Genomic DNA, 18,954 nt, shown 5'->3' on the forward strand with positions numbered 1-18,954 from the left:
AAGCTTAACACTTGGAAATCACAGAATTCACAGTGGTTTTGAAGAGATTACAAATGAAAAAGGAAACTTCCATTTAAAATGGTAAATGGAGCTTATGTGGTTATCTCCCCCACCCCCTGCTTTCATGATACTGAAATGCTGGGTAAAATATTAAGGAAAACATTTAAGTTCATGGCTGCTCTGTGAAATATGAAAATCCTTCCATAGCAGAAACAAAGAGGGAAGTCAAGTGCATGCAGAGGTTGGGAGGCCAAGTTTAACAAAACACTGGCATATCAGAACACAGTATATTATATAAAAGCTAGGGTATTCGACACTAATTTGGGATGAGAAAAGGGGCACTGGTCTCACATATTCCAGGGAAATGTAAGAGCATAAAGTTGTGTGCTACTGATCCTGGAAACAAAACTGTAAAATCCCCACCCAAAAATAATAAAATAAAATAAAATAAAATAAAATAAAATAAAATAAAATAAAATAAAACAAAACAAAATAAAATAAAATAAAATAAAATAAAATAAAATAAAATAAAATAAATAATAAATAAAAAATAAAATCCCCACCCACTGGAGTAAAAGAGATTAGCAAAGAAGATGAGAATCATTTGGATTTTAGTTGAGAAATAAGGATTCACCCAAAGAAACTGAAACCTAAGTTTATATTACACAAGAGAGTAGAACATAACATTTCTAGAACTCTGGTAGGAACATTAAAAAAAAAAAAATACTCGTAAGGATCCTCTGGCAGCCCAGAGCAGAAAGGATTTCCAGTAAAAAACAATTCTGACTACAAGTGAGCTCAAAACCAAAAAAAATTATAATCCATGTTTGGAAATTTGCTGCCATTTGAGGCAGTGAGTAGTTTTAATGAATGGTAAAATTTGCAACTTATAATCTAGAGATGACACAACTGTAAGAAATTTTGTAATAAATAACTTTAGCCTGGTATTAAAAGTTGCCAGTAAGATCTTTTTTCTTGAGATGGGCAACTAGAGTTCATACTTAAGAAACATTCATTTGGGGAATATAAAAAATAGTGAAAGGGAATAAAGGGGAAAGGAGAAAAAATAAGTGGGAAATGTCAGAGAGGGAGACAGAACATGAGAGACTCCTAACTCTGGGAAACGAACTAGGGGTGGTGGAAGGGGAGGTGGGCGGGGGGTGGGGGTGACTGGGTGACGGGCACTGAGGGGGGCACTTGATGGGATGAGCACTGGGTGTAATTCTATATGTTGGCAAATTGAACACCAATAAAAAAATAAATTTATAAAAAAAAAAAGAAAGAAAGAAACTAAAGGGCGGGCAGCCCGGGTGGCTCAGCGGTTTAGCACCACCTTCAGCCCAGGGCGTGATCCTGGAGACTGGGGATGGAGTCCCACTTTGGGCTTCCTGCATGGAGCCTGCTTCTCCCTCTGCCTCTCTCTCTCTCTCTCTGTCTCTCATGAATAAATAAATAAGATCTTTGAAAAAAAAAAAGAAAAGAAACTAAAGGATTAGGTTCCTGATATTCTCTGTTAAAAAAAAACCCTTCAGTCATATGTTTTAACAAGCTGTGGTTTAAACAGAGGGGGCTAATGGAGAAGCTGGTGGGAGGATATGAAGAGAGAACTGAAAAGTGAGGTAATTTTTAAACATATTTTATCTTTTAAAGTAATCTCAACACCCAATGTGGGACTTGAACTTACAACGCCAAGATCAAGAGGTGCATGCTCTACAACTGAACCAGTCAGGTGCCCTTGATGCAATTTTTTCTCATCTTTTTACTGTGGTGTTTAAGGGAAACCCATCTGGTCCCTTTTCTTTATAGGACCTAAAATAATATCGCTCATCAAATGGACAGGTACATTCAGAAAGAGTTGGTTGGCATGCATTCCCTACTGAGCTGCTGGTATGGCCAAAGAGGAATCAAGACAACTCTTCCAAGTTTCTGAGTGGTGAGAGCTTTGAAAGATGGGATCTGCCAGAGCTTGCTGGCTAAGCTGAAATGTGGAAGGGGAATAAGAAATCAGGGCATCATGGAACCATGGGTTTAAATGATGTAACTTTCAAGAGAATTTGGTTTAAGCCTACTGGCAAGAGTCAGCCTGAAATTTTGTTGAATACTCCAAGGTACCATGAATGAATAGATCTTTTTTGTTGGGGGGGGGGGGGTAAGAGTCTGTATGAATAAGGATCCCCAACAGACATCAAGCCTACAGAGAACATCAAGTCTACAGAGAACAAGTCCTCTAAGTGGTGATAACCTATAGAATCTGGTGACAACATACTCATCATCACAGATGTCCATGCATGTTAATAAAAGGGTATAGCCACTGTGACCAACAAAGAAAAGGACATTGATGTGAAGAATGTATTTCCCACTCATTATCCTCCCTTCAATCAACACTATACAATCACTATCCAGGAACTGAGTGGGAGGAGGGGATGCTAAAAATCATTTTTTCTCACTCTCATCTTTGCATAAATCACTGAAGCCAGAGATTAATCTAAACTAATGGAAGATATTAACCAACTATGAGATCAAAATTTAAATAAGACTAAATTTTAAACCTAAAAGTGAATGAAGAGTCATGGGATCAGACTGCAAAACTGATTAAGAAGCCAACTACTAGGCAGAAAATGAGACTTGATATGGGTGCTTATAGTTATTGGAAAACCAGAACTTGTTCATGCTCATTACTCACTGAGACTTCTCAACCAAACAGTTGGCATAGGTTTAAATTGCTTAACAAAAGGAAGAAATAGAATTAATTATGCAAAAGCAGGAGATTACATAAAAAAGACAAATTTTCAAAATAACTAAGTAAAAATATTAAGAATTGGAAAATAAGGTCTTTGAAAAAATACAAAACCATATATACATGTGTATATAGGTAGATGTGTACATACAGATGAGTATATTTATACAGAAATAGTCAGTTGAAGAGATAATTTGAGAACTAGAAGACAAATTTCAGATAAATACATAGAATCCCATAGACAGACAGATATATAGAAAATATTAAAGGGAAGCCTTTATATAATAGCAAATGATGACAAATGGTACCTACACTTGTAGTGAGCATAGCATAATGTATAGAGTTGTTTAATCATTATGCTGTACACTTGAAGCTAATGTAACATTATGTGTAAGCCATACTCAAATAGAGAGAGAAAAAAATCTGCTGTATCAGGGCTGGGAGGTACAGAAAATAAAACAAAGAATGGAAAAGAAAGGGTGAGATGACATCGAGTTCCACCAAGTCAGAACTAATTCACTATTAGATTACGTGAGGGAGGGACTTTTTGTAGATAGGAAATTGCTTTTTGACAATATTTAAATAAAACTCTTACATATTTTTTTATGTTCTCAATTTCTTTACATCATTATTATCTTTGCTTCCTATTGCTCATGTTGTTCATGTAGAAGATAGGCCAGTCCATCAGAAACTGATTTTGGGATATGTTTTCTAAAGGAACCTTTTATTTTTATATTAATAGAATTTTCAAGACTATTGAGCTATCCCTCTATTTCTCATGTGCAATTGCACTTACAACCTCTTCTATTTGTATTGAAGTCATAAAGTCATACCATCCCTTTTTATTCCCTATGTACTGGTTTGGGATATATATGAATTCTTTATCAACTATATTCATTGAGATGACTCAGTTCATGGGGGGGGGTGCATAATTTACAATCCAGCCAGTAAGCAGTATCTAGCAGCATTGGCTTATGGTGCTAGATAAAGTTTTGTGCTCCTTGACACAATCCTTAATTAGTAAATGGTATTTTCAAGTGAATTCTTTATCAACTATTTTCAGATAATCATAATCTAAGGAGTAAAACATGTAGAAAGGATAAAGCAGTACTTGAGATAATACATAAATACAATGTAAAATGTCCTCTTAAAAGTGCTAGACAACATGACTTGTGAAGAAACCTACAGTGCAGAGCGATTAGTAGAGACAATAATAATAAAACATACCTCGCCAAAAATACCTTTCTGATAAGATACTTAGGATTTTATGGACACTCAAATATATGAAAGAATAAAGACTAGTTTCTATAAATCTTGAGAAAACTGATTTATAACATTTTTGCGACCTAATAATAATGGTAACAAGAGATTTAGAACTGTAACTGCTCACATCTAGTGGGCACTAGGTGAAGTACTTTACATAGGATAGCTCATGTAATATTCTCAACACCCTATGAGACAGGTCATTTTTGTCTGTTTCATAGACAGGGAACTGATTTATACAATGGAAGCAACTGGCCCAAAGTCTCAAGCTTGTAAGTGCCTCTATGAGGAATGTGAGCCTAAGAGTTTTACAGTGGTGTTTCTGCTCTGAATCATTGTTGTATCATGTTTGAATTATTATGCTTTACATAGGATCATAAGCTTACACATAAGTAATAAAGATCAAGAAAAGCAACTGACTTCCAAGGTCTTGCATTTGCCATTGAGCCTGGTGCAGAGCCACTGGTAGTTGGTGGTGAGAGTGTCAAGTTCCTTTTTTAAGGCCTCTTGTGCTGCAGGTGGAGCCTGAGCTATGACACTATTGACGGACTCGGTTAGGAGTTTCACTTTTGCTTCTTTTTGCTGGGCCTCTTCTTTAGCTCTCTGAAAAATAGAGAATGCTCTCTTACTTAATAAGCAAGGCAATGTATTTATTTCCAAAATGCATTCCTAGATATCACATACTTTCTTCCCCACAAGATCCCTGTTAGGAGATTAAGAAAAAATAAATCCAATAGTGATTACAGCCACTTCCATAAATTTAGATTTAGTTAAAACTTGAAGTCAGAAGGAAAATAATTATCATCAGAATGTAGGATGCTCTTTAATCAGAGTGCTGGGCAAAGTAGTCAACATGTAGGTATATATTTGTGGTGTGCTGTCTCACCTTCTTTCATATACATGGTGTTTGTATGCATATATACACACATACATGCACACACATACCTGAGACAAGCAAGAATCAAGTATTTCAATACTAACAAAAATATCCCATATTCTAGAATTTAAATCATTTCTAAATTACTCAAATAAATGATTAATATTGAAATTAGTACAGATACCATTATTTAAATCAAAAGATAATTAATATAGAAAAGTCTTATTAATGCTACATCCAGGGCCATGTTTTGAGAAAGAAAATTCTATTCAGTAACTGAACACATACAAGGGAGAGGAGAAGAGAAGCCCCTGAAATGAGGGACACTGTCCTGATACTCAGCTATGCCTTTGGTCTTCTTCCATTGGACCATAAATTGTTTCACAGAATATCAACATCAGTCAAGGCTACTTTGTTACCATTGTGGATCATGACAACCATACCACTATACCCCATAATCACATTAGAATATATACAAAGCACAAACACTGTCCAAACTGTAAAATACCTAATACTTCCATGTCCCCATTAATATGAGTCTCTGCTGCTTCTTTATCAATTATACCTTCAGCCCCACTCTAGTCGTCCTTCCTTCTAGGACAGATTTATTAAGATATCCAATTGCAGAGCTATTCCCACTCACTGACAACATGCAATCCAAAGCAAAGCTCTTCAACTCTCCCTTAAATCATCTAACACAAACTCAGGTTCTTTCTAATATGCTCTAACTCATACAACCCACTGTTCCCCATATATGTATTCTCTCTTGCTGCCAGAAGTACTAAACTCAACTCAACTTGTCCAACTATATGAATCTTGCTGGAGGTCTTTAGCTGGAGGGTATTTATACTCCTTAACTTTTGATGTGTTTGTGCATCTCTCTCTCTCTCTCTCTCTCTCTCTCTCTCTCTCTCTCACACACACACACACACACACACACACACACATTCACAATATATCTTTCATTTGAGTTACTCCAAAGGCCAATCCTGAGATGAGCTTTCAAAATGTGTCATGTAAAGCAAATACTGGTGTAGGAATGGGGAATGGAGACAGGAAAGGGAAGAGAGATTATAAGGGTATATGTAATAAGTTCAGGAATTAGTGTTGGTGACTAGAGTTTACTCTTGCTGGGAAGCCTTGGAAAACATGTCTCAGGATTATCCTACTCAAGGGTATAGAATTGGGGTATGGATACATCATCTCCTATCCATGGCTGAAGGCTATTGGGGAGATGTTATTTCATAATAATGAAGCCTGACAAATAGGTGGGAAAAGTGGGATGCATGAACCACAAAAAGTCCTTACATAAAAAAATGCAGGTTCTGGCAGGGGGAAGTTGGTCCCATATGCATTGTAGTGGTGAGAGCAAGGGGAGGTGGGCAAAAAATGGACAAGGTCAGGTATAAAATACCTTTGTATTTTTCAAGACAAGTACCCTATGCCTTTCAATTTATTCTCATAATGCCTTAAAAGTATATAATATGATAGAATGGCAAATGCCACGTTGCTTTGAATACTAAGTGATTACCTTCATGAATTTTGATGCAATTGATTAAAAAATTTAGCTCAAAATTCTTAAATCTGTTTTTTTGCATTACTGAGTTTTGTTTCTACATAAACCATATTTTGACTATAGTAATTTTAGCTTACAAACAATTTTGTCAACCATTAATCACTAAGAACGTGCTGCTGTGTGCTGTGTCAGACATGCTATATGTGCTACTTCGTTGCATCTTTAACAAAACCTTGTAAGATGTGTTTTGTCATCTCTATATTTGACATCAGAAAACTAAGTTCCAAAGTGTTTAAGAAAGTCGTCCTGGAAACTACATCCTTTCTTTCTCATAGTTTCTGTTAAGCCCATCTCAAATCTTCCGTGAAATGAAGAAGTATGGTGTACCGGATCCAATGAATGAAATCACATTTCATACAAGTTACAAACAACCTATACAACTATCAAAAATGCAGGATGAAGAACAATTCTTCCCTCCATTTTTCGGCTTTCATAAATTCTTTTTAAAAAATAAAAAAGCTTGGAAGCTGGGGAACATTCAGAGGAGAAACAGAGATAAAATTTGTCCCCTGAAAGAAAAGGCAGAAAACTAAATGATTGGTATTATTTAGGCGTAATACTAACAAGAAATTATGTATTTTTCCCTCCCATTATTTCCATGAATCTAACTATCATATGCTCAGACACCTTTCATTGCCAACATCTCAAACCAGTGGTTCTCAAAGTGTGGTTTCTTGGAACCATTTGCAACGTGTTCCCTGGCAGCTCCTAGAAATCTGTTAGAAATAAAAACTCTCAGGTCCCACCCCAGACTCATTGAATTAGAAATTCTGGGGTGGGGCCTACAAGTCTTTGTTTTAACAAGTCCTCTAGGTGACTGGGATGTTCACTCAGTTGTGAGAATCACAATTCTAGTCTGTCACCCAAACAATGAGAACAGCAAGAACATTTATATAATTCTGGTAAGCGTGAGCACTAGAGTTACAATAGTGTAAATTTAATACAAAATAAAGACAGAAGAAAGCACTTAAAACCGAAATCTCAGAGATCTTTGGAGGGTTTAATATAACGTTTCACCATTTAGTCATTGTCAACCTCCAAAAGAATTTTCAAGACAGATAATGTGTATCAAACACTCAACCAAACTTTTTCATGTTAATTGAAAAGTTTTGTTTACGGGGGAAAAGAAGTCAGGAAAACAGCATAATCATTTTCAAGTAAAACACAGGAGATAAAGTTAAGAAACAGAAGGATGTCTCTACTTTTACTCTGAGTAAATTAGGGAGAGATGTCTGAGTAGGTCTGCCAGTCTCTTTTGACAATAAAGATAAATTTGCTCTCAACATGAGCAGAGGTGGAAGCCTGGACAAGGTACCATCACTGTCCTCTGGGTAGCGAAACAGACCTAAGGAGATTCCAGTGACTGGAAGGCAAAGAATACAAGAAATTGGATCTTCTTGTCAACTCCCCTGACTGTTGTTGTCAGAGGCTGCCTGGGCATTTCCTCTTTTCAATATCACACTCATCCTGGAACAATTTTGTAGCTAGATTAGTTATTTCAACAAGTAAATCAACGTGGACTAAATTGTTGGGTTACTCATATCAAGAACTGTGTGCAAAATTTCAAAAATTTGAGACAGTCTGCTCTCTAGCACTGGAAAGAGAAAAGAATCTGACTGGGTGGTTAGCCAGATAGGCAAACTGCTCAGGGAGACAGTGAAAGGGGCCAGCAGAGGGCCAGAGCCAAACACAAAAAATGGGAGAAGTATAGCAGCTGAACACAAGCTCACTGCTGATTATCTACTTACGGATCAGAAGCAGTGGCTACAAAGTATTAGAGGAGGTGAGGAAAATTGCTACCAGGGGATTGGGGTGTGAGGGGAAAGGCAATGGGGGTGGCACATGACTCAAAAAGAAAAGAAAATGAAAGAAAAATAGGAGAGTTTGGAGTAGTTTGGGATGTGATGGAGTGGGATGGGATGAGATAACATCTACCCAATAGTCTTGGTTCTACCACAGATAAAGCCTGCGACTATGAGTAAAGTATTCACCTATCTGGCGACTTTAGTTTTCAGATCAGCAAAGAAAAGTGTGGACTATTTTGCTTCCAAAGTATCTTATAGCTCTCACTATCTATGATGATATAATTTTCCTAAGAGTGACCTCCCCATTCAAATTTAAAATCATTAGAGTCTCTTGTTTGACACTGTCCAATGGCTTTCCCATTTCATTTTTCATGAACTCCTCCAATCCTATAAAACCCTGTTAACAGGTAACTACCTATCCCCTCAAAATCATTTCAGGTTACTTATCCTGCTTTACTCCCTGCAGGCTGGTAGGCCTCTTTGTCTGCCTTAGGATCTTTGCAGGAGCTCTTACCTCTGATTGCAATGTACTTCCATGTTTGTTTTTTTGTTTTTTGTTTAAGGCTGATTTTTTCTTAGGATTCATATCTCAGATTATAATGCCTCACAAATACCCTACATGTCAACTCTTCCTAAAATAGCATTTCACCACCCTAACTTCTGCCTAAGCCTTAATTGTTTTTATTTCACATTCTTGGTTTAGTTTTTTGGCAAATTACCATGATCTCAAAGGAGTTTGTTTCTCCATTCACTGCCCACTCTGTCTCCACTGGAATGTAAGTTCTAAGAAGTCAAGTGGTTTTTATGTCTTGCTCATCACTGTATTCAGTGTCTAAAAGGGTGTAGTAACTATACAATTAATGTTTGTTGCTTAAATAAATGAATGATATATAGTACTATTAGATTAGAATCATTTTGCAGCTTTTAATCACCTAAAAACTATTCCTGTTTAAACCCAGTCTTCCTTATGTGTTTTAATTTTACTTTCTATATGTGACTAAAGCCACATGATCCACTTGGAACAGCTTGGGATGGATGACATGGATTGAAATGAAATATATTCAATGCTGTTGGTTCTACCACAGGGTCTTTGAATGCCCATTCTGAGCCAGGAAATTTACTTATACATAAGTTTCAATTCTCAGTTCATATATTCAAGTTAGAAAATGACACTGTGTAGACAAATTGGAGATAACACTGACTGTCCAGTTGTCCAAGGCTATACTGAAATGTCATTGCATAGATTCTACTTCTGGCCTTAACTCCCAGTCCTGCTACATGCTAGATTCCTTGGTCCTATATCAGTATTATTTTTTATCCTACTGTTTGATAAAAATTCTATGTAAACTCAGTCCTTTTAATTCACATTAAAGACCATCAGTTACCCAAATTCTCAGAAACCCCTTTAAAACACCAAACTAACACAGCCTGTTAGCTACATTTTCAACTGTCATTGCATTAATACTTGGCATATTTTCCATTTGAATTTTCATCACTAGAAACAGCTCATGTGAGTAGCTGATTCCAATCTCAATACTGTATAATGTCACGGGAAAAAATGCTCCTAATGGTGATTGTCAATATTTATATTTTGACCACATGCATTAAAATTAATAAACACCTAGTTTCAGAATCCATAACATATATCAAACTTGAAGCTGAACTCATTAAAAATCAACTTCCACCGTTAAACCAAGGAAATAGCAGAGTGTAGAATCACAGTGTCAAGCAATGTTGCATCTTTTTTTTTCTTTCTTTGCTTCATTGTATTTGGTTTATTTTACCTTCATCTCTTCAACTGCTGTCTGTAATTCATCAGGGGTCTTGTATTCGAAATCTCTCTCTAGGTATTCTTCTTCGGCTTGTGTCATCCACTCATGCATCTCTGACAGATCTTTCTGAAGACTTACAGTTTTATCCAAACCTCCTTTTAAGGCTTCCTTCCTGGCATAGACCTTCCATAAAATAAACCAACAAGCAAAGCATGAATATTCAAAGTCACAAAACATTATTGTTATATTATTACTGAACAGTCTGTAAATAACAGAATCAGATAGAAAAGATGAAGCAAGATGTAAAAAAGTTCATATGAATGAGGAAATAACTCATGGCTATTGGTTATGCTTAATTTCACAGAAGTGTTAAAATAAGATACAGCCATTTACTTGGCATATGTAATAAAATGAATGTATTCTCCCATGACTATAATTTAGCTGTTGTGTATAGCTATGTTTTTCTGTGAATAAAGAATAGAGAAAATAACTTTTTCATAATATGTTTCCATTGGATATGTAAATTTACTGGACAATTTCTAATTTTAATAAATCTGAATCTGACTCCTCCACTTAATTTTTTAAATATTTTTACTCTTTTACTTTACAAAATGTATCACACAAAATACAGTGTACAGTTGGAGGAAAAACTGTAAACATTTATACCCCCAATGTGGGAGCACCGAAATTTATAAAACAATTAATAACAAGCATAAAGAAATTCACATTGATAATAACACAATAATGGTAGGGGACTTTAATATCCCACATGCAGCAGTGGACAGATGATCTAAACAGAAAATCAGTAAAGGAATAATGGCTTTGAATATCATTCTGGAACAGATGGACTTAACAGATATATTCAGAACATTCCATCCTAAAGCAGCAGAATACACTCTCTTCAAGTGCTCATGGGACATTCTCCAGAACAGATCACATACTGAGTCACAAATCAGCCCTCACCAAAAACAAAAAGACTGAGACCCTACCATGCATCTTTTCAGACCACAATGCTATGAAACTTGAAGTCAACCACAAGAAAAAATTTAGAAAGACCACAAATACATGGAGGTTAAAGAAGATCCTAGTAAAGAATGAATGGGAATATCAGAAAGGGAGAGAGAACATGAGAGACTCCTAACTTTGGGAAAGGAACAAGGGGTGTTGGAAAGGGAGGTGGGCGGGGGGTGGGGGTGACTGGGGACAGGCACTGAGGGGGGCACTTGATGGGATGAGCACTGGGTGTTATGCTATATGTTGGCAAATTGAACTCCAATAAAAAAAAGAATGAATGGGCTAACTAGGAAATCAAACAAGAAATAAAAAATACAGGTAAACAAATGAAAATGAAAACAAAATAGTCCAAAACCCCTGGGATGCTGCAAAGGCAGTCCTACAAGGGAAGCTCATAGCAATAGAGGCCCACCTAAGAAGCCAGATAAATCTCAAATACACAAACTAGCTTTACACCTATAGGAGCTAGGAAAAGAACAGCAAATGAAGCCTAAAGTCAGTAGAAGAAGGGAAAATTTAAAGATTAGAGCATAAATAAATTAAATATGTACATAATTACAAATTATATATACAAACAAACAAAAAAGCCACAAACCACTAGAACAGATCAAGGAAACAAGGAGCTGGTTCTTTGAAATGGTTAATAAAATCGATACACCCCCACCCAGGCTTATCAAAAAGAGAAAGAACCCAAACAAATATAATTACAAATGAGAGAAGAGAGATCACAACCAACACTACAGAAATACAAAGTGGCATGAACACTGTTGAATTCAGCTTTGAAGAAAGCCACGTATCAGAAATAGATCCAATGAGCTTTTGTGGAGGATTAGTTAACTAAATTGTGAGATACACATGTACACAAAATGGGATACTATGTAGCACCAATACATTTGTACTGAAGTGAAAGTGGTTCGGTATATAACTTTAAGTTTAAAAAGCAGGTTGCAAAACAGTAAGTGTGGTGGTGGGAGTAGACTTGTGCTTTTAAAGCCTCATACATTTCTGAAGTACTTTTTACAAATGAATGTATTACTTATTAACCAGAAAACTAGCAAAATTTTAAATATCTACAAGAAAATTGGGCATGTTAATCCCTTTGCTACAAAGTACCCTGTTGTACCCACTGAGGGAAAAAAATCTCAGTTTGGTACTGGAATAATTATATATTGTTTCACTTTTACCTTAAAAAGGAAATCTAATCCAATAACGTTAATTCTTTTCTAAAAGAGTAAAAAATTAAGAGAAAAAAATTAAGTAGAGTTCTATCTTCTAAGTAATGGAGTTTTAATTGTACAGTCTTAATATATAATGCATAGTTTTAGTGTAGTGAAGCTTTCATGTACTTTACCAAATACTAAATATGTGCAGAACCATATTAATTCTCCTTATTCTTTACAACCATCTTAAGCCTGATACAATTTAATTAAAACGACTTTAAATTCTTTACTCTCCTTGGTGAATGCAGTGCCTGATCTACTGAAATGTAAATAAATGCTCTCTGTGACATAGCTAGAACAATATGTCTAACAGTTAAACTAATTAAAGTATAAAGGCTATTTGCATAATCAATGAGCCTATAATTGGCATAAGTAAACAGGTTATTCAATTTCTACTTAGATGTTCTCTTGTAATCTTTTCAAGCAGTTGGCAAAGAGACAATAATATTAGAATGACTAATGGAACTTAGCCAAAGACTTGTAGTAAAATATATATTATATATTATATATTATATACATATATATATATATGATACTATTTAAACCAGAAGAAAGGGATAAGGGGCGATTTTTTTAAGGAAAATCAGGCAGGAAGTCATTCTGAGGTGACAGCACAAATATATTGAAAAGAACATTAGCTCTGAGATCAGGACATCTGGACTCAATCATTAGCTTAGTTAAGTAAGCCTAGAGACATCAACTTGTTTTTCTTTATCTCTGCTCTGTCACTAACCTAACAGGTGGACCAGATGATTTCCAAGGTCTTTTCCAAACTAAACATTCCACAGCTCTATGCCTGATCAGACAGAGATATGAAATTTTGGTGTTTCATATTTTAGAAGGATTTCTATATAAAGGTTTGGACAATTTTTTGCTTACCATTATCATATCAGTGATGCCAACATTCTAGCCTGAAATTGCCCAATCTATCCCCCCACAGTTTCAGATTCCAGGGTCACACCTCAGATTATAAAACAGAAAGTTCTTCATGTTTCCTGTTCTAGAATCTCTAAATCTAACATTCAGTACTGTCCTCCTCATTCCACTTCTCCCACCACCCTGGCTTTATTTAGGTGTAACTGACATACAACATTGTGTAAGTTTAAGGTGTGCAACATGGGGATTTGATACACATGTATATTGTGAAGTGATTACCAAAATAGGATTAGTTAATACCTCCATTACCTCGCGTGATTACCATTTTTTTCTTGTTGTGATGAGAACATTTAAGATCTATGCTCTTAGCAATTTTTAAGTATATATTGCTAACTATAGTCACCATGCTGTATAGATAGATAGATCCCAAGAACTTGCTCTGTGTATAACTGAAAGTTTGTAACATTTGACTGAAATCTTTCCATTTACCTCACCTCCCAGACCTGTCAACCATCACCACTACTCTAATCTATAGCTCAGTTTTTTTAGATTCCACATATTCAGTAGGATCATACAATATTTGTTTTTTGACTTATATCACTTAGCATAATGTCCTCAAAGTCCATCCAAATTTATGCAAATTGCATGATTTCCTCTTTCCTCATTACTGATTAATGCTCCATCATATGCATGTATGTATAAGCGTATGTATATACACAAACATATATGTATATATGTATGTATACCACATCTTTATCCGGGCATCCACTGATGTACACTTAGGTTGTTTCCATATCTTGACTATTGTGAATCATAATGCTATAATGAACATGGAGATGCAAATATCTCTTCGAGATTTGGATTTCACTTCTTTTGGGAATATACCCACACACAAATCAGATTACTGGTAGCTCTATTTTAAAAAATTTTTTGAGGAACCTTCATACTGTTTTCCACAGTGTTGTAGTAATTTACATCCCCACCAACACCACACATGGGTTCCCTTTTCTCCACATCCTCACCAACATTTTTTATCTCTTTCCCTTTCTGATGACTGCTATTCTAATAGATATGAGGATATATCTCACTGCAGCATTGACTTGCATTTCCCTGATGATTAGTGATGTTGAGCATCTTTTCATGTAACTTTTGGCCATTGGTATGTTGTCTTTGGAAGGAGTATTCAGTTTCTTAGCACATTTTTAAATCATATTGTTTTGCTTTGTTTTATTGAGTTGTATAAATTCCTTATATATTTTAGCTAATAATCCCTTATCACATACATGGTTTGAAAATATTTTCTCTCGCTCTCTAGGTTGTGTTTTAATTTTGTTGATTGTTTCTTTTGACATGCATCTATAATTTTGGTTTGGGACACCTGGGTGGCTCAGCGGTTGATTGCCTGCCTTCGGCCCAGGGTGTGATCCTGGAATCCCAGGATCGAGTCCCATATTGGGCTCCCTGCATGGAGCCTGCTCCTCCCTCTGCCTATGTCTCTGCCTCTCTCTGTGTGTCTTTCATTAATAAATAAATAAAATCTTTAATATATTTATATATATAAATATATACTATATATATAATTTCGGTTTGATGTTAAATTTTTCTTTTGTTGCCTGTGCCTTGGCGTCACATCCAAGAAAATCATTGCCATGACCAATATCAAAGAACTTTCTCCCTGTTTTCTTCTAAAAGTTTTATGGTTTCAGGTCTTTTAAGTGTTTGACACTTTTTGTGTTAATTCTTGTGGTGTAAGATGGGAATCTAATTGCATTCTTTGGTGTGAGAATATCCATTTTTTTCCCCAATACTATTTATTGAAGAGACTTCTCTCTTTCTTGTTGAGTATATTTGACTCCCTGGTCAAATATTAGTTGACTGTGTACATGAGAGTTTATTTATAGGCTCTCAATTCCCTTCCACTGGTCTATGTGTCTATATTTAGGCTGGTACCATACTGTTTCTATTACTACAGCTTGGTAATACAGTTTGAAATCGGAAGTTTGAGGTCTCTAAGTTTGTTCTTCTTTCTCAAGATGGTTTTGGTCATTTGAGGTCTTTTGAGGTTCCCTATAATTTTAAGAATGTTCTATTTCTGAGAAAAAAATGCCATTAGAATTTTGAGACTGTAATGATTCTATAAATGGCTTTGGGTAGTATGAACATTTTAACAATATGAACTCTTTGATCCATCAACACAGGATATCTTTCCATTTATTTGTGCCCTTTTAAATTTCTTTCATTAAAGTTCTATAGTTTTCATATTATGTATCTTTCACCTCCTTGGTTAAACTTATTCCTTAACTCTTTTGTTTTTGATACTATCATAAATGGGATTATTTGATTTCTTTTTCAGATATTTTGTTGTTACTGTATAGAAATATAACTTTCTGCATAGTTCTATGCATTGATTATGTATACTGTAACTTGTTTTAAGTTTTTATTTAAATTCTAGTTAGTTACCATATAATGTAATATTGGTTTCAGGAGTAGAATTTAGTGATTCATCACTTACATATAACAACCAACATTTATCACAGTGCCCTCCTTAATATCCATCACCCATTTAACCCATCTCCCGCCCACCTTCCCTCTGCAACCCTCAGTTTGTTCCCCATAGCTAAGAGTCTCTTATGGTTTGCCTCTCTCTTTCTCCCCCTTCCCATATGTTCAACTATATATACGTATGTATGTACATATTTTGAGAGAAAGCATGCATGCACGTGAGCAGGGGTCTGGGAGGGACAGAGGGAGAGGGAGGGACAGATTCATAAGTAGTCTGTGCTGGGTGTGGAGCTCGATGCATAGCTCAACCTCACAATCCTGAGATCATGACCTGAGCTGAAATCAGGAGTTGAACACTTAATGACTGAGCTACCCAGTTGTTCCATCTGTTTGGTTTTTGTTTGGTGTTTGTTTGGTTTTTTAAATTCCACATGAGTGAATTCATGTGGTATTTGTCTTTCTCTGACTTGTTTCACTTAGCATACTACACTCTAGTTCCATCCATGTCACTGCAAATGCTGAGATTTTATTCTTTTTGATAACTAATATTCCATTGTATATGGATACCACATCTTCTCTCTCCATTTATCAGTAGATGGACACTTGGGCTCTTTTCATAATTTGTCTACTTATATACTGCAACTTTACTGAAAATGTTTATTATAATTTTTTTGGTGGAGTCTTCAGGATTTTCTATATATAAGAACACAACATCTGCAAACAGACAATTTCATTGCTTCTTTACTAATTTGGATGCCTTTATTTCTTTTTCTTTCCTAATTGCTTTCACTAGAATTTACAGTACTAATTTAAATAGGAGTGGTGAAGGTGGGTACCCTTGTCTTGTTCCTGATCTGAGAGGAAAAGTTTTCTGCTTTTCACTACTAAGTATGATATTGGCTGTATACTTATCATATATGGTTTCTATTATGTTCAGGGGTGTTCCTTTTGTATGGAATTTATTAAGTATTTATCAGGAAAGGATGTCAAAGTTTGTCAAATTTGTCAAATGCTTTTTCTGCATCTACTGAGATATGCTTTTTATCTTCATTCTATTAATGTAGTGTATACAGTATGTAATACATTTTCATGTTTTCTTGTCACTAATTAAGATCCCTTAATTTCAGTTTGAACTCCTTTCAATATTTCTTCTAAGGTAGGTCTATGGCAATGAACTCCCTCAGCTTTTATGTCTCTATAAAAAACTTTCTCTCTCCTTCATTTTTGAAAGACTACTTTGCCAGATTGTGTATTCTTGGTTAGCATTTTTCTTTCAACACTTTAGATATATATTCCCACTCTATCCTGGCATGTAAGGTTTTTGCTGAGAAATCCAATAAAAGCATTATAAGGTTCTCTTGTAGGCAAAAGTGTGAAAATGAGTAGAGGAAGCCTCATTTAAAATGGAGTCAGGAAGCCATGAAGGGGGAGCTGTCACACATGTACCATTCCCTGCAGCCTACATAACCAGCAAGAAGAAGGAAACACTCTTCTTACTCCAGGAACAATGTGCTAACCAATGCCTGCAGCCGATGAGAAATTGCCACATCCTTAAACTAAACTCTTATCCTCCTCTAATAAACTTTTGCTCAAAACAGCCTTCCCCAATTTCACCCTAAAACCTAATAAAAGCTGACCTTACTTATGTCTTTTCAGACTTGCCTGTGGTTTGCCATAGTTTAATTACCCTGAATTGCATCCCCTCTCTTCTTTGAAAATAAACTCATTTTGCTGATAAAATAAATGGCTATTTTATTTTTAGTGGCTTTTGGGGAAGATGTTTCAGAGCTGAATTCTTATGGTGACTTACAAGCCTCATGAATTTGGATAGTCACATGTCTCTCCAGATTTGAGAAGTTTGCAGCCATTATTTCCATAAATAAGCTTTCTGTCCCCTTATTCCTCTCTTCTCCTTCTGGGACTCTAATAAATCACAAATAACTCCTCTTGAAAGAGAGAAGAGCACATAGGTTTATTCACTTTTTCCCCATTCTCCTCTGACCAGACAATTTCAAAAGTCCTGTTTTCTACTTCATAGATTTTTTTCTTCCACTTGATCCATTCCACTATTAATGCTCTTTATTACATTTTCCATTCCTTTCATTGTATTCTTCAGCTCTCAGATTTGTTTTTATGATTTATATATTTTTAAAATTTCTCATTTTGTTCATGTATTATTTTCCTATTTTAACTGAATAGTCCTTGTTTTCCTACAGCTCACTGAGTTTCCTTAGAACAACTATTCTGAACTCTTTTCAGATGAGCTGCAGATCTTCATGTCCTTGAGGTTGGTTACTCGAAAAATTATTATGATCCTTTGGTAGTAGCATGATTCCTTGATTCTCCATGTTCCTTGAAGTCTGGCAACATTGTCTTTACGTTCACAGTAAAAGTCATCTCCTCCAGTCTTTACTATCTGCCTTCAGAAGATAAATGCCTTCTGTCAGCCTTGCTAGGGATTCTGAGGCTAAGACCTTCTACGAATAGGACTGTTTCACATACTAGCTCCCTCTTGTGGCAGAATTCTTAAGCTTATATGGCTTCTCTATCCTGCAAAACCCCAGACCAGGGATTCACAGCCTCCCTTTTGTTTTCCAGAGAATGGTGCTAAGTGCTCAGGTTTGTGGTCTCTCCAAGGCCTACAGATTTACACCAACCTTGTGTGGATGCTCATTAGCTTCCTACAAAAGCTGGCCCTTGTCACCATCCAGAGTATGCACAGAGAGTCAGCCACAGTACTGGGATGCATGTGTGTATATGTCTTGTAAGGCACTGGGAGTGCTCTTGAAGTTGGGGGAAATCACCAGTCAGAGTGACCCCAGCAGCTGGCTGGCAGACCTCCTGATGGAATCAGTGATATTAGTATGGTCTGTGTACTTTTAATACAATTCCCAGCCCTGGTCGCTGTTCTTCCAGCCCGCTCACTACCCCTCTGTAGTGTAACTCACAGCTCAGTACCATGGATGGAGGAGAGAAAAATATGCCTCTTTAATAACATCCCACATAGCTGGGGAAGCTGGACACTCACTCACATAGTCTTACCTTTCCACAAGGGAGAAATCATGGTTCTGAGAAGGGCTGTCTTGGCACAGACCTATGCTGCCTTGGGGGAGGAGGGATGCAAGTAAAGTCAAACCTTTCCCTTTACCCTCTCCAATCCATCCAGCTTTAAATGTTTTTGTTCCGACAGTGCATTATATCTTCTCCACTGGGCTCTTGGACTTCCACAAGGCTCTGTTTTCCATGGGTGATTGTCTAAGTCAGTGTTCTCTAGGGGCTATCAGACCATGGCTGAAAGGAGCTGGAGCTAGT

At 36.1% G+C, this 18,954-nt stretch overlaps 1 protein-coding gene across 2 annotated transcripts in view; it reads right to left on the bottom strand.

Annotated features, from left to right (window-relative positions):
• Positions 1-18,954, bottom strand: part of DMD (dystrophin) — a 2,426,617-nt gene that overhangs the window by 1,293,118 nt on the left and 1,114,545 nt on the right. For both annotated transcript variants that reach the window (XM_072743155.1, XM_072743156.1), the window contains exons 26-27: positions 10,043-10,213; positions 4,421-4,603 (exon numbers count right to left, since the gene is read on the bottom strand). In XM_072743155.1, the coding sequence (XP_072599256.1) occupies positions 4,421-4,603; positions 10,043-10,213 (354 nt within the window). The remainder of the gene's footprint in view (positions 1-4,420; positions 4,604-10,042; positions 10,214-18,954) is intronic.

The sequence above is a fragment of the Vulpes vulpes genome, chromosome X, assembly GCF_048418805.1.
Source record: "Vulpes vulpes isolate BD-2025 chromosome X, VulVul3, whole genome shotgun sequence".
Lineage (NCBI taxonomy): Eukaryota > Metazoa > Chordata > Mammalia > Carnivora > Canidae > Vulpes > Vulpes vulpes.